Source organism: Chenopodium album, chromosome 24 (genome assembly GCF_948465745.1).
Source record: "Chenopodium album chromosome 24, dcCheAlbu1.1, whole genome shotgun sequence".
NCBI classification, from domain to species: Eukaryota; Viridiplantae; Streptophyta; class Magnoliopsida; order Caryophyllales; family Amaranthaceae; genus Chenopodium; species Chenopodium album.
The window spans coordinates 7,532,805-7,546,917 of NC_137857.1; the positions used below are offsets into that span (position 1 = coordinate 7,532,805).

Below are 14,113 nucleotides of genomic sequence, written 5' to 3' on the forward strand. Positions count from 1 at the left end.
TACAATCATCTCTTAAGAGATCTAAATTCTCAATACAAGAATTAAATACCCTTAAACTAATGACATCGCTTCTGAACTGCTCCTAGATAATTTTGATCTGACGGAGCTCCATTGATAGACACCCTTATATCAGTCATATACTCATATGTGGTATTTTAAAACTCTTAAATCGTATTCACCAATTATTCAATTTACTACTTAAAATATAGGAGCATCCACATAATATTTCATCGAAAAGCCGCCCACCCCGTTTGAAAAACCAAAGTAACGTATGCCATATATGACAAAATGCGGACAAATAATCGGATCAAAATCAAATAATAGGTTGGTACTAATTGATCTTGAGAGATGGTGACTTCATCAGAAATTGTGAAAAAGCTCAACTTGCAATCTCATGTTGAAGGTGGATTCTTCCATGAAAATTTCAGAGATCATTCTGTTTCTCTCTCCAAATCCCAACTGCCCTCTCAGTGTAATTTCTCTCTCTATTTTTTCCCTTCAATTATCTGTAATTTGATGATCTTGTTCTATTAGATTGAAGATTATCTTCTGGGTATTTGATTATTACTTTTGATTTTGGTTTATATATTGTTTGATTAATGAATAAGTGGAGCAACAATTAATCAATTCATAAATCAATCAAATGATTTGGAAAAAAAAACTTCAGAATTATCATTTTTAATCCTTTTTAACAGCCGAAAGATCTATTGGGAACTAGTTTTGATTTTGGGTAGTTAATAAAATTGCCCTGTAGTTTGATTACAAAGTGAGAGTTGGGAATTTAAGGGTTGATTTGGCCTTGTAAAATGCGGAGAAAGTATAAGTTAAAACCCGATAATGATTAATCGCACACACATGAATTGTATGTACAATTGTACAAACAAGACTGTTATAAAACTCTCTGGGTGATGTAGAAAAAATGCACCCTGCATCAGGGTTCTAAATGTAGTGATCAACTGATCATAGACTTTCGCCAAATCGATTTCAGGCTGTAATTTTACTAGACAAATGATGGGTTTGATGTAAATGATGTTATATGTGGAACAAGTGTTTTATGAGATATGCACTGATACTTTAGAAATGCTGGTTTACTGCAGACAAGGTTGATCGCCCTGTAAGTACAGCAATCTACTTCTTGCTGCCTTCCGGGAGTGTGTCGAAACTCCACCGGATTCCATGTGCAGAAACTTGGCACTTCTATTTGGGAGAGCCTTTAACGGTAAAAGCTCATTATCTATAGATTATGTGTCGCACAGGCTAATTCTAAACCCAGTCTAATCTGAAGTTCTGAACATTTGACATTGCAGATACTGGAGCTTAATGAGAAGGATGGAAGTATCAAGTTAACTTGTCTTGGTCCAGATTTGATGGATAATCAGCAACCCCAGTACACTGTGCCCCCTAATGTATGGTTCGGCTCCTTCCCAACCAAGGATATCAGCGTTTCTCCCGATGGTGTGGCAACTAAAGCCGCCCCTAGGGACAGTGAGAGCCACTACTCCCTTGTCGGATGTACTTGTGCACCTGCTTTCCAGTTTCAGGACTTCGAGTTGGCAAAGAGAAGTGAGCTCATTTCGTATTTTCCGAAACATGAGTCTCTTATCTCTTTCCTTACTTCTGCTGACTGAAGTTTCTCAATACTTGGTTGAGACTAGTTTTATAAGCTACTGCTACGAAGTTGTCCGCCACCCTATATACAATCTTTAGATTTTGCATGTTGTCTTGTGTTGGTATTGGTTAATAAACCCTCTATCAGAGAATTTAGAGCTTGGTTGATTTAATAAGAATTCTCTTCGTGAAGAGAGCTTCCTAATGTTTTCTTTTTTCTGATCTTTATTTATAAAGCTCGGTTAACTTTTGCAAAAGCTTGTAGCTTTAGCATTCAAAGCATTAAAATTCATAAAAGACTTTGCTTACTGTAAATATGATTGAAACAGGAACCTAAACTAATGAAAAGACAACTACAAATTAAAAGCACAATCTACAGTATATTTGTTGTTACAATAAACAGGTTAGTAGTGGAGCCATAACAAAAAACATGGCTTTACATCAATAACCAAAAATTGTAACAGCATTGAGTTGTAATTGAAGTACAGGAAATAAAGCTGCGCAATCACAATTCAGACAGTAATCAGTTATATCGAGCGACAAACATTGCACTAACCATGTCCAGGTGCAACTGAGCACATAGTATAAACTGATCAATATGATCATTCTTTTCTGCTGAGTCCAAAATAACCTCAACAAAAAGAAAAAAGAAGGGGTAGAGGTCTAGAGGCCAAAGAAAGCTAAGAAGAAAAGGGAAAGGAAAGACAGGATATGGGGTCGAACTAAGCAGCATCCCATTCAATTACTCCACTTTAAAAGGATATCCGCTTTAAAATTTGCGGAAGGGGATAATGACTTAAGAATGGTAGATAACAAAGTCTAAAAGAGGCATGGAGCTCAGCGTTCAATCAAAATCTAAAAACTCCATCTGCTTTCTAATCATTCCTTTCAGATCACTAGCTTCTCTTTCTGCCTTTCGAGCCTACAAAACCAAACATAGATCAGCATCAGCATCAGCATTACACTACTAGTATTTTGAAAAAGGAAAGCATTTTGGAGGCCCTTTGGAGAACAAGACAACTTCTCATCCAAAGGAGGGAAAACGTGTAACAATAGATTTTTTTTTTTACCTGCTTTATTTCAGCTTCTGAGACGCATGTCATATGTGGCGGAAGCTCTTCCTCACCTACAGCCTAACCATCAACAGAAAAATATTAAGTCAACTCCATAATCTCCTTAATATGTCTATGAAAGGATTTAAATCTAGGGCAGTGAGACAGCCCCATTCCTAAAAGGCCTTGTCCACAACTTGTTATCCTACTGCCATGGTCTTGAACACTTTTGATCGAAATCTTTATAACCTCAAAAGAATTTATTTAAAAATGGATATAAAATTTACCAGTTCTCCAATCAATACTACATTCTCTCCCCTGACAATATACAAACCCAACGGGATGTCACAGTAAAGATCACCAACAATCACTCTATCACAGGCACTTTCAAGAACTACATTTGCTGCACGAAGAAATGGGGATGGTTAAGCAGAGGAGCAATGAAGAAAGGACAACAAATAAACAATACTATAGAAGTAGTACCAAACTGATCGAAGGACCTTAATATCCCTAGGAGCTTTCTACCATCCCTCAACAAGACAAGAAGCTTTCCTGCACAAGATATACACGTTTAGCGAGTTGTAAATTTATCCAAGGAATAATCTTAGTTAAATTCAGGTCAGATTGTGTATGAAATCAGAAGAGAAGTAAACTTATCAGATATGCAGAGTACTTGAAAAAGTAAGGTCAGCCCAGGGAAGTGGGGGAGAGAGGGGGGGGGGGGGGGGATGTTTGAATAGGTTAAAAGGATATACGGAATAAAAACTAAGAATAAAAGTGAACAACAAAGGCCTTTTGGAGAGAGTTTGATGATAAGATATCTACTTCGCTTAACATCGCATTACATGCATACAGACAAATGCTGTACACTGGATAAAAAACTCACTACTCTAGCCTCAAGAGTCGAGACAAAGGCTTATTCATGCAGAAAGACAAGAAATTCAAACAAAAACAAAAGTTCATACTAGATACTAGTACAACAGCAATGGAATGGATGATAGGTATACATTTGCTAAGTATCCAAGACAGTCGCAAGATTCATTCACAGAATGCTATATTAACTAAAAGAAGGTATCATACACTTCACGTGCATACAGACAAATGTCATACACTGGATAGAAAAACTCTTCAAAACTCTAGCCTCAAGAGTCAAGACAGAGGCTTATTCATGCAGAAAGACAAGAAGTTCAAACAAGAACAAAGGTTCATGTTAGTACAACAGCAATGGGGTGGATGATAGATATACAGTGCTAAGAATCCAAGATAATTCACAGAACGCTATATTAACTAAAAGGAGGTACCATAAATATTAATTTACACACCCAACAACAAATGTTGTATTGAAAGATAAGATACACCATGAGAAGCATGTTTAATGTGCCTATGAGATTCAACCAAAGTACCCATGGGGTGTGTGTGTGTGTGTGGGGGGGGGGGGGGGGGGGGGGTTGGGTGGGGAGGATGAGAAACAGACCGAATAAGATAACGCAACAGTTATAGAGGACCAAGTACAAGCAACATGGACCCCTGAACTGTACGAAACTAAATTTAGAGTACAATCACAGGCTCGCTTAGATATACATATTTAGCAAGCTTAAGATCTAGGAGGTTCAACATGCAAACAAAGCCAGAACAACAACTCAGTTAGTTGACAGTCTTGACACAAAGTACCAGCGAAAAGCTAAGGAATCACACCTGACCATAATTTCTGGATCACAAGTTCACAACAATAAAGGTACAATATTTAGTACTATCAGACACTACAACAATCTTTTGTTCAAATTGATTGCAACAAACAAGAACAATGCTCTTCACAATTACAGCGCATTCATGATCTCTCAATCAAAATTTTCCATTTTCAATGAAAAATCCATAAAAATGTAGAATTTAATAGTAATCTAAATCAACACTACACCATAAATTCAAAAAAAACCCCAGAAAATCCCTTAAACTTGTTATCAATAAAACAGTAAAATTAGCACAATTGAGCCAATATAAACCTCAAATTGATCACACCAAACACATCCAATCAAGCGAAACGATGCCAAAAAGAGTAGAAATCAATAAAGAAATTAAAAAACACAGAATTCTTAGAACAAGGAAACAGAATTAAACAGAGAGAAAGAAAGAGATTATTACTATCAAGATAAGTAGCAAGTGAAGTAGAAAGAAAAAGATCCTCAGGACCAGCCCAAGACATTGAATTGAATTTCAATTCTTCAATCTGTTGAAAATTCTAATAGAATTTAACAAATTTACACCAAGAAATTTCTTAATCCAACCCAATTTTTCAATTGCACTGAGAAAAGAAATCCCCTTTTACTAACTTTAGTCGATTGAATTAATCTCCCAAATTCCCAAAATAATAAAACTAGGGTTAGGGTTTATCTGATGATTTTGGAAATTGGGTATTTTACAAAACAACAATCGACTAGAGTTTAGATTGGTTGGAAATCCAGGAACCCCATTTTGGACGAGGAAGTGTTTGACCCTTTAACGGCTTTAAGTATAATTCACTCTTTGTAAAGACCATTCACTAATGTTTGACCTTGGGTGTAGAGGTCAACAATTCAACAAAATCATTACTCCCTCCGTCCCTAAATTACATTCCTATTTCTAGCATTTATTCCTCACATAATAGAGAGAAAGAGGAATGTAATTTAGGGACGGAGGGAGTAACATTTAAAAAATAATTTCTTTTGTTTTTCTATTTGCAATAAGTTTATGATGCATAACTTCAATCGATAATATATTCAATTATATTCCTTCAAAAAAAATATATTCAATTACAAATAGCTGGTAAAATATACTATGTATAAATAGTGTAAAATATCGAACTGTGCCAATTATTCGCAAACAAATTGAATTGAAGGGTGCAATATGTAGTACAATTTTACTCCATTTCTAAATCAATAACAACAAAATTGCATACATATATATATATAGGCTTATAATAAAACTAACAAAATTAATATTTAGCTTCTAAGGCCCTGTTTTCTTCACCTTAAGAAAAAAAGTTTTAAAATAATTTCAGTTTATGACGTAGGTGGTGTGGTGATGGCTAGAAGGTGTTGGTCTTGGTGGTTATGGTAGGATGCATAGTGAAGTGATGGAGGGCTAATGGTTGCTAGTTATGACAATATTATATATAATATCCATTGATTAGATCCATTTGCTTTAAAAGTTCTATTAAAACCAAGAAATATAGGTCTACCTGCTAATAAATGGACAAAACTCAATTCAAATAGTGATTGAGAACGAGCTAGCGATGAATTGAATCGAAAATGGACAAGATGAAATGGTAGATGGATGTGAGTGAAGCTCCGCCCAATCCGAACCCGATTCATTGATGACATCGATCTCTATTGGTGACTATGGTGGGTTTTTGACCATGGTGGTACTACGGTGGTGGCGGTGGTGGGATGAGGTGAGAGAAAAGAAAAAGGAAATGGAACGGAAGGTTCAAATGATCATTATTATCATTTACAATCTTACATACAACGACAGTATGTATGTGTTACTACGTGGAGAGAATTGATCTTACCTCTAGCTCCTAAATTTATCTTTAACATTAAATTTTCATTCCATACAAATCACACTTAGGGCTTGTTCTCATATGTTGAAATTCAGTTCAGTTCAATTCAGCTCCTAATTTCCTTCTCTTATAAAATATTCAGTTCAGTTTAGTTCAGTTCAATCAATTCAGCTCAGCTCAGTTCAGTTCAGCTGAGTTCAGTCAATGAGAACATGATCTTAGTCTAAACGAGTAATATGAGACATTTTATTGACAAAATTATGATATCCTTATCAATTTGCTTAATCCATAAGCCAATGAATGAAGAAGCTTAGCTCACTCATAACTTTGAAGTGAATTCATTCATCATCAACATAACCGAATAAGTTGAACCTCAATTAACGTGGAAAAAAAAATTAAGGTCAATATAACCTCAGTTAGTGTGAAGGAAGCTTTGATTGATTGTCATTAGGACTTTTTGTTCAAATTTGACTTGGTCAATTTTGTGTTGCACGACGATAATTATAAATTTTTAATGAAAAAGATTCAATCTAACAATTTAGAATTAGTCACTCAATCATTACACTATATACTCCGTACTAGTTATTATTACTATACCTTGAGAGGTTCAACTCATTCAAGTTTAGAAATACAATTGTTTGCATTATTTTGCAATACTCAATTTTCCATGTAATATTTGATAAGAATAGATCGAGTTTAATAATAATTCATATACACGAATACACCTTATTTGCTCTTGAATAGCCCCGTCCTCCAAAAAAAAAAAAAAAAGAAAAAGAACCTTCTCTTGTACATATATATATAAATATATATATATATATATATATATATATATATATATATATATATATATATATATATATATATATATATATATATATCAATCCATGGTCAAAATGATGCTTCATAATCCAAGATAAAATGACCAAATTTCATCTCTGCATATGAATGAAAGAAACCAAAGATGTTGCATTTTCTTTCGGTATAAGGTCTCTTCGAATTGAATTAATTGATCATGTCATCGTTCATTGAAAACGTAAGAATCGCCTTTCATGATATGAGTAGGTTAAATCTCTAGAACAATAACTGCAACAACGAGAAAAATCCAGTCATGGTCACATATAGTAATCATTTACTTTTATTCATAAATCTAAGGCAAATTAAAGCAAAGAAGTATAAAGTCATGGAAAGAAAAATGTCCCTCGATATACACCAAATATTTAAAAAATGACTTCAATTATTAGTGCATGGATAATATTTTGTGAGTATGAGTGGTGTATCATTCATCTTTAGCAAAAAAGTTTGGGCATCTAAAGTTGTAATGTACTCCGTAATGATCTGATCAAGTAACTCTTTAATCGATATAAAAGTGACATTAATTGGCTAAATCACTACTTTTAACTTGTGATAAGAATTAAATTAGAAAAAGCCAAAAAGATAATTAAGTACTCGTACTTTTAAGAGCTGCATATAAGCATTTAATACATTTCCTAAATTAGCAATAATTTGAAAATATATGATAAAATCATTCTTAAATTAATGTCACTAATATTTGATTTAACTTAACATTTCAATTTTTAGGATTCTTAGGGGATGCATATGTCGTTTTTTCTAATTTCTTTCATTAGGACTTACTTCATAGAGAGAAAAAAAAGAGAGTAAAAGCCTCTTTTTTACTTTATCTTATCTTAATCAAATGTAAAATCTTACTAGATAGTAGATACATAAATATAATTATGATTAGTAAAACTTACATTCTGTATCACTTTTGTCCCACTTGATTCTGTTCTCTCTTTCGATGTCAAGTTCATCTTCTCCTTCATCATCATAATAGTTGCTACTTTCTGTTTGTACATTCCCCAAACACCTCTTTTTTGACATATTTGGACAAGAACTTTGAGGATATATCTTCTTTCGAAGCATTGCTCTCAAGATCTACAAGATTCAATGAACAATCATTATTCATAAATCCCTAATCGTATAAATATTTTTACTTTTAGGTAGTTTGAACTGACACATAATAATGCATTGGTAATATTTTAACTAGCAAATAATAGGAGATAGAAAAAAAAGGTTACATTAGTTAAGTAGTCAGATAATAACATAGAAAGAATGTATGATTACCTTACTAATTCTCGACTTAGGGACCGTAAGAGTTGGATCTTTTAGACTACGTGATGGACCCATCCCACCAACACCACAAATGAACGCCTTCTTAAGGAGGAAAGTCAATGACTTTTTACCAATAAGTTTACTACCATTGTTGTCTAAGTACACATCTTTGGCTTTATTGTTGTTAGACACGACCATTGTATCATCATGTTGATAGTCCGGTTTGTCTTCGTCCTCATCATCCTCTTCTTCATCGTCCTCTTTCTTATTAGCATCTAAACTCGATAAACAATCTAGATCATTTGAGGACATTAACTCGTTCAACTCTTTTTGAAGCTCTTTAACCTCTTCCAATGTGAAGTCAAGTATAGGGTTTTGAGATGTTGGAGGAGAATTCTCTTTAACATTATCATCTTTTGTTGATTTATTAAAAAGTGTACCAATTGATAAAAATCCTTGAGGCCAATCACTAAACTCCTCTTTTTGAGCTCCTAATTGTGGAGTTTGATCTATAGAAAAGCAAGGGACAATATAATTGGTTAGTGATCATGAAGCATTCCCAAAAACATGGCAAAAGATCTAACTATATACTACTAGAAAAGTACATGTAATTAATCACGGATTAGGACATGTAATTAAATCTAGGACCACCTTAACAATCTACATTGCCCAACACTACCGTACCCCTCCCCTTTTAAGGAGGAGAAAAAAAATATCAAGAGAAGAGAGGATATGTTTGTACAAAAATCTTTTAAATTTCTTATGTCGGATCGATGTACATACTATGTCAACGATACAACCCTCTTACAGCCCCTGAAATATGATGGAGTGTTTGAAAGATCAAATTATAAAAGATCAAATTATAAGAGAAGTCCTGCTCAAAAGCTAAAAAATTATTACTCGTAACTTGATCCACATAAAATATATATACAAGAGTTACACTAGATATAATTAGGATGGAGGAACTCACTTTTGTTAGATGCATGAACCTTTGTATTGCTATTATTGTTGCTTTGTGATCTTCCATTGAACTTGCCATGCATCCAGCCGAAAAGCTACATAAACAAGTAAAACAACAACACAAACAAAAATACTGAATTATAAGAATAAAATCTACACACAATATATAAAATTAATCATCCAAGATTCCAATTTAGTACATGCATTTAAATTTATAAATATTTTAAGCACATACCTTCATTATTAGGACAAATGAGATTCTTGAATTGAAGGAATAAGAAATATAGTTGAAGTGGGCTTACAAAAAGAAAATGTTTGAAAATAAATATAGAGTTTTGTTAAGCCAATGTGAGCTAAATAAGTAGGACAACATTATATAGAAGTGAGCTTTCATGGGAAAATTCCATAGCCAAATCACTAGTTGCTAATTTGGTTCAAGTTCCCATGTCATGCATTTTGTCGCTTTCCAGCTTTCTCTAAACTCTTTCTTTAATTAATTATCATAATATCATAATTAAATTTTTTTTTTTTTTTGAAAGAAATATCTTAATTAATTTAAATATATCCATCTCAATTGTCTCACCTCAAAATATAAAATACAAGAAAATTACTAGTATTTGATTACCTCAATCGTCTACATGATCCTTATGGTATTTCATTTGCCAATTACAAGTTTTTAATTAGTTACCACCATTTTTACAACATTGGATTGGTTGTATTGTGATAAGCCCGGCCCCTTGTATTCTATAACCACTTATAAACTTGTCAACATATAACATAATATATTATTCTATTTGTATCTAAAAGTTCATCTTATTGCTTAAAAGTCAATCACCAATCTAAATTAATATACGTAACTTGAGATAAAAGGAGGGATCTCTTACAATTAACCATTTTCTTTGATTTTATTTCTAGCTCTATTCTCTTGTATATACCCCAAAACCCTAATTCCTATTATTGCTAATATTCTCGGTCATAATTGATATGTAGATCATCAATTTTATATTTTTGCTAGAGATACGTAATATAATTTTGGATCTTGAAATTGGACGCTAACATCTTAAAATGAATGAGCTACGGCAAAATTCTTATATATATATGTCATATCCTTAATTATGAGGGAAGTCAATGTAACTATGACATTGGCCTGAAATGAAGAAATTATTGCCGCCGGTAATTTTAGTCTAAATTATATTGATTAGCAAGTTTAATTCAAGCCCTTTATCACATGGATACATTTAATCGTTAACAGTCTCTCTCATTTCACATTATATATTGGGTGTATATTAAAGGTGTGTTTTTTTATTCACCTAAATTTCACTTATCTTATCTTATCTAAACTTACCTAGGCTTACATGAACTTATATATTAAAACTCAATTTAGTTGTAATTTGAACTTGATAACCCTTATTAAAACTTTTTTTTCTTCAACTGGACTTATCTGAACTTAGTTGATCGGATAGACTGAAATAAGCCAAGTGAAAATAATTAAGATGAACGAACAAAACATGCCCTTAATATTCTACTAGCTAGTCCTTGCTTTATAACTGCCAAAGGCCCAAACTAATGCATGCAATCCTTACCATGAGGAAATATCAATCTTACATTTCCAATAAATAAAAGTCTTAATTTAAAAATAAATAGAACTAAATTATTAATTACCTTACCTTACTATTTGAACCCATGCATTCACAATCCTCTTTGCATAGACAATAAACATAAGCTAGCTAATAAGCATTTACTTCCACAGAGTTTCTTGCTAGTTTCCGATCCAAAACTTCAACTTTTTGTTCAAAAAACAATATCTTGCTCATAGTATGAAGACAAACAGAAAGAGTTTGCAAGCTAAGGAGAATATTTTTGAGGGAATTTGATTTATTTTGATGAACAAGATGAGGTAACCCTAATGTTTATGGTATGGACAGAAATAAAGGAAGTGGGGGTGTGTACTATTTCACAGCTCATGGGACTTCTAATTTTGGGGGTGCATGCCCCATGCTCAATTATCATGAAAACAACCCTAAGTTGTCCACCAAAAATGTCCCACATTGCCATACAATAATTGTGTGCTACACCTTGCTTTCTATGCATTTTCCTACTCCATCATTTACATGATCTTGTCTATGATGAAGACAAGAATGTAATGTTCATTCATATAATAATATACTATTGTGATCAATTATATCCAAGGGTCCAGGAAACTTTAATTATTATATAAATTTGTGAATAGCTAGTAGTAGAGTGAGATGTCAACTCATCTTACATGTGTTATTATCGACTTTATTTTACCGATGATAGCCTTGTTTGATAAATGATTAAAAGTGTAATTGGATGAAAACACTTTCATGTGTTCAAATCACGAAAATTTATGTTTGGTTACGATTCTCAACTGGGTGGTGATTTGTGTGTGATAGTTATGGATTAGAAGATAGTTTGCTTTTTTATTTGTGTAGAACATAGACAACAAACTACGTAGATGATAAACTAAAATTAATTTTTTTGGCCAGCCCATAACCTTGGAAAAGAAGTCAAGTTGAGCATGAAATATAGTCTCAAAATAGCTAACTAAACCGTCCTTTTACGGGCTGGCCGGACTAGATTTGATCAGGTCTAGTTTTAAATGATAAAAAATGAATAAAGGTGAACATGACTCTAAAAAAAAAGATGAAAATGAAACATGAGTTAGAAGAAAAAACAGAGGAATTATTTGTTTACATTAGTTATAATTAGTTTTCTCTTTAGCCCTATTTCTCTTTGACAACTTCATGTATAAGATTTTTACATCAAATAATCTAGCTTGAGGCACTTTATTTCTTCTCTATTATTTATTTACCTTTTAAATAATTTCTTACTCAAAAATCTTCTAAGAGGGTGTATAGTTCACGTATAATGATATGAGTTTGGAATTACGAATGACACTATAGTGGTACTGGGCGTGAAAATAGATTTTTAATACCTTTTGTAGTTGTGTTTGGTTATTGTTCAAGAATGAATTTTTTTCTTTATTTGGAACCTAGAGGTTCAGTATGAGTAGGGATGGCAATGGATTGGAGGTGGGTCAGAGAATACTTTATCCGCCTCCATCTACCAAAGATCCATCCGTCACCCAATTCATCAATCACCTAATTTAGGTTTATCCACATGCGATCCGTCCATCATTCATAGGTAAATCGAGTGATAATTTACCTTAGGGTTAATCCGAATTCGGGGATCAGTTCTGGGTGGTTAAGTTTCATTCCCCTCCCAATTGTTGTTGCGAGGGGTCAAACACATGTCCTCCCTAACAATTGTAGTTTCAATCACAACCTACACCAACATCCAGTTGGTATACTAAATACTCTTTAAGTACCTTTCAAATTTAGGGCTTGTTTGACATGTTTTTTATTTTCAGTTTTCTACTTTTTTAAAAAACACAAAATCAAAAAACAGGAAATAAGAAAAAGGTATTTTCACTTTTTATTATCAATTTTTATAATTATCATGATTTTAATAAATTTGACTACTTTTTTTTTATTCATTATATGACATATATCATATTAAAAAAAATAATAAAAAAAAAACCAAAAACAGAAAACAACAATTATGCCAAATAGACCTTTATATTCTCAACGTATTTTACACATAAATTTATATTCCATCTACTTATCTTAATTTCAATGCAAAATACTGCAAGAAACATAATAGTAAATGGGTAAATTCAAGTTTATCTTTGAGATAAATATGTGAATATTTCCCCACTCACAACCTAATTATTTTCTTTTATTTTTAAAATGATAAAAGTAAAATAGCAAAGTGTCACAGTAATCAATGCATAAAGTTGTGAGATGAGATAAACTAAAATGTTAATCTCTGACTAGCTCCCATTAAATAAATTTTTAATATTTTTGTAATATAAAAATTAAAAAATATAAACAATAATTTTCCTTAATAAGTGAAAATAATTAGAGAAATTGGTGTAAAATCACATGGTGTTCATCCTCTAGTCTAGACAAAGAAGGCCAAGAAACAGTCTAACCATACAATTGGAGGATTAAAAAATTAATAAATGACATCATCAAATCCAGGTGTCAAACGACAGTACTGTTGATGGATTCTTAATCATGATATCAAATCAACACGTGTGTCCAAGATTTATCTAGCCGTACAATTTGTTAGGTTGTCTGTCTATTCAATACAAATTTAGAAACAACAACCCTACTTTCTTTCCTAATTTCTTCATTTTATTTTCTATTTTTAACATTTTTCATTAATTAATTTTTTACTGTACAATCTACAGTGTTACTCAGGTTTTTTACCACATTGATTCATGGGATTAGGGTGTGTCTTTACGCAAATGTTTCACTTTATGCTGATACAATTGGTCAATTGACTAATAACATTAGTTTTACAATTCCAAAATTCAAAAGAATTTAAAAAACATAATTAAATGATTAATAACATTGATCCACTTAAAATTATGTTTCAATTGTACTTTTGAAATTATACTTGACAAGTTTTTACTGTTGCTAATGATTCCACTAACATTTGACTAACTAAAACTATGGTATGCACAAGATTTTAAGGATTATTATAACAAAATACACAGGAGTATGAATAAGAAGTTGTTGGGTTAGGGCTTGTTCTCATTGACTGAACTCAACTGAACTGAACTTATTAGAGCTGAACTGAACTGAAATGAATATTTTATAAGAGAAAGAAATTATGAGCTGAATTGAAAATAATCGTATGAGAACAGACCCTTAGTGTGACCCAAATTCTATATGCCTAACTAATCACATCTCAAGGTTTCTAGAAAATGCTACCACGTTGAGAATTGGCGAAAATTTGTGGAAGATTCTAGATTGTT

General features: G+C 32.4%; 3 protein-coding genes across 4 annotated transcripts; 1 reads left to right on the forward strand and 2 right to left on the reverse strand.

The window, feature by feature from the left end:
* The first annotated feature begins 232 nt into the window (after nt 1-232).
* On the forward strand, nt 233-1,865 carry LOC145611910 (uncharacterized). Its single transcript, XM_081667292.1, has 3 exons — nt 233-472; nt 1,098-1,219; nt 1,308-1,865. Exons 1-3 carry the CDS (start codon nt 349-351, stop codon nt 1,626-1,628), a joined length of 567 nt encoding a protein of 188 aa, XP_081523418.1. The 5' UTR covers nt 233-348; the 3' UTR covers nt 1,629-1,865.
* Nucleotides 1,866-1,950: 85 nt separating this feature from the next.
* Nucleotides 1,951-5,132, reverse strand: LOC145611911 (sm-like protein LSM1B). The gene is made up of 5 exons (XM_081667293.1): nt 4,800-5,132; nt 3,144-3,212; nt 2,948-3,063; nt 2,679-2,741; nt 1,951-2,530 (listed from the first exon to the last, which is right to left on the reverse strand). The coding sequence occupies exons 1-5, from the start codon at nt 4,858-4,860 to the stop codon at nt 2,453-2,455; spliced, it is 387 nt and encodes a 128-aa protein (XP_081523419.1). The 5' UTR covers nt 4,861-5,132; the 3' UTR covers nt 1,951-2,452.
* Nucleotides 5,133-7,084: 1,952 nt separating this feature from the next.
* Nucleotides 7,085-11,302, reverse strand: LOC145612199 (protein DEEPER ROOTING 1-like). 2 transcript variants are annotated; one of them, XM_081667577.1, is made up of 5 exons: nt 10,935-11,302; nt 9,278-9,362; nt 8,320-8,816; nt 7,950-8,130; nt 7,085-7,281 (listed from the first exon to the last, which is right to left on the reverse strand). In XM_081667577.1, the coding sequence occupies exons 1-5, from the start codon at nt 10,950-10,952 to the stop codon at nt 7,262-7,264; spliced, it is 801 nt and encodes a 266-aa protein (XP_081523703.1). In that variant the 5' UTR covers nt 10,953-11,302; the 3' UTR covers nt 7,085-7,261. The 2 variants fall into 2 exon arrangements, with proteins under 2 accessions (XP_081523703.1, XP_081523704.1); XM_081667578.1 differs by lacking the exon at nt 10,935-11,302 and adding an exon at nt 9,503-9,639.
* Between the last annotated feature and the right edge of the window lie 2,811 nt (nt 11,303-14,113).

Coding starts and splice junctions, on each gene's coding strand:
- LOC145611911 (XM_081667293.1), bottom strand. CDS start 4,860: ATGTCTTGGGCTGGTCCTGAGGATCTTTTTCTTTCTACTTCACTTGCT. Junction 3,213..4,799: donor ACTTGCTACTTATCTTGATA/GTAATAATCTCT, acceptor TATCTTGTGCAG/GAAAGCTTCTTGTCTTGTTG. Junction 3,064..3,143: donor AAGGTCCTTCGATCAGTTTG/GTACTACTTCTA, acceptor TTCTTCGTGCAG/CAAATGTAGTTCTTGAAAGT.
- LOC145612199 (XM_081667577.1), bottom strand. Junction 8,131..8,319: donor CTAAGTCGAGAATTAGTAAG/GTAATCATACAT, acceptor TGAATCTTGTAG/ATCTTGAGAGCAATGCTTCG. Junction 7,282..7,949: donor GGACAAAAGTGATACAGAAT/GTAAGTTTTACT, acceptor TCGTTGTTGCAG/TTATTGTTCTAGAGATTTAA.
- LOC145611910 (XM_081667292.1), top strand. CDS start 349: ATGGTGACTTCATCAGAAATTGTGAAAAAGCTCAACTTGCAATCTCAT. Junction 473..1,097: donor ATCCCAACTGCCCTCTCAGT/GTAATTTCTCTC, acceptor GGTTTACTGCAG/ACAAGGTTGATCGCCCTGTA. Junction 1,220..1,307: donor ATTTGGGAGAGCCTTTAACG/GTAAAAGCTCAT, acceptor TTGACATTGCAG/ATACTGGAGCTTAATGAGAA.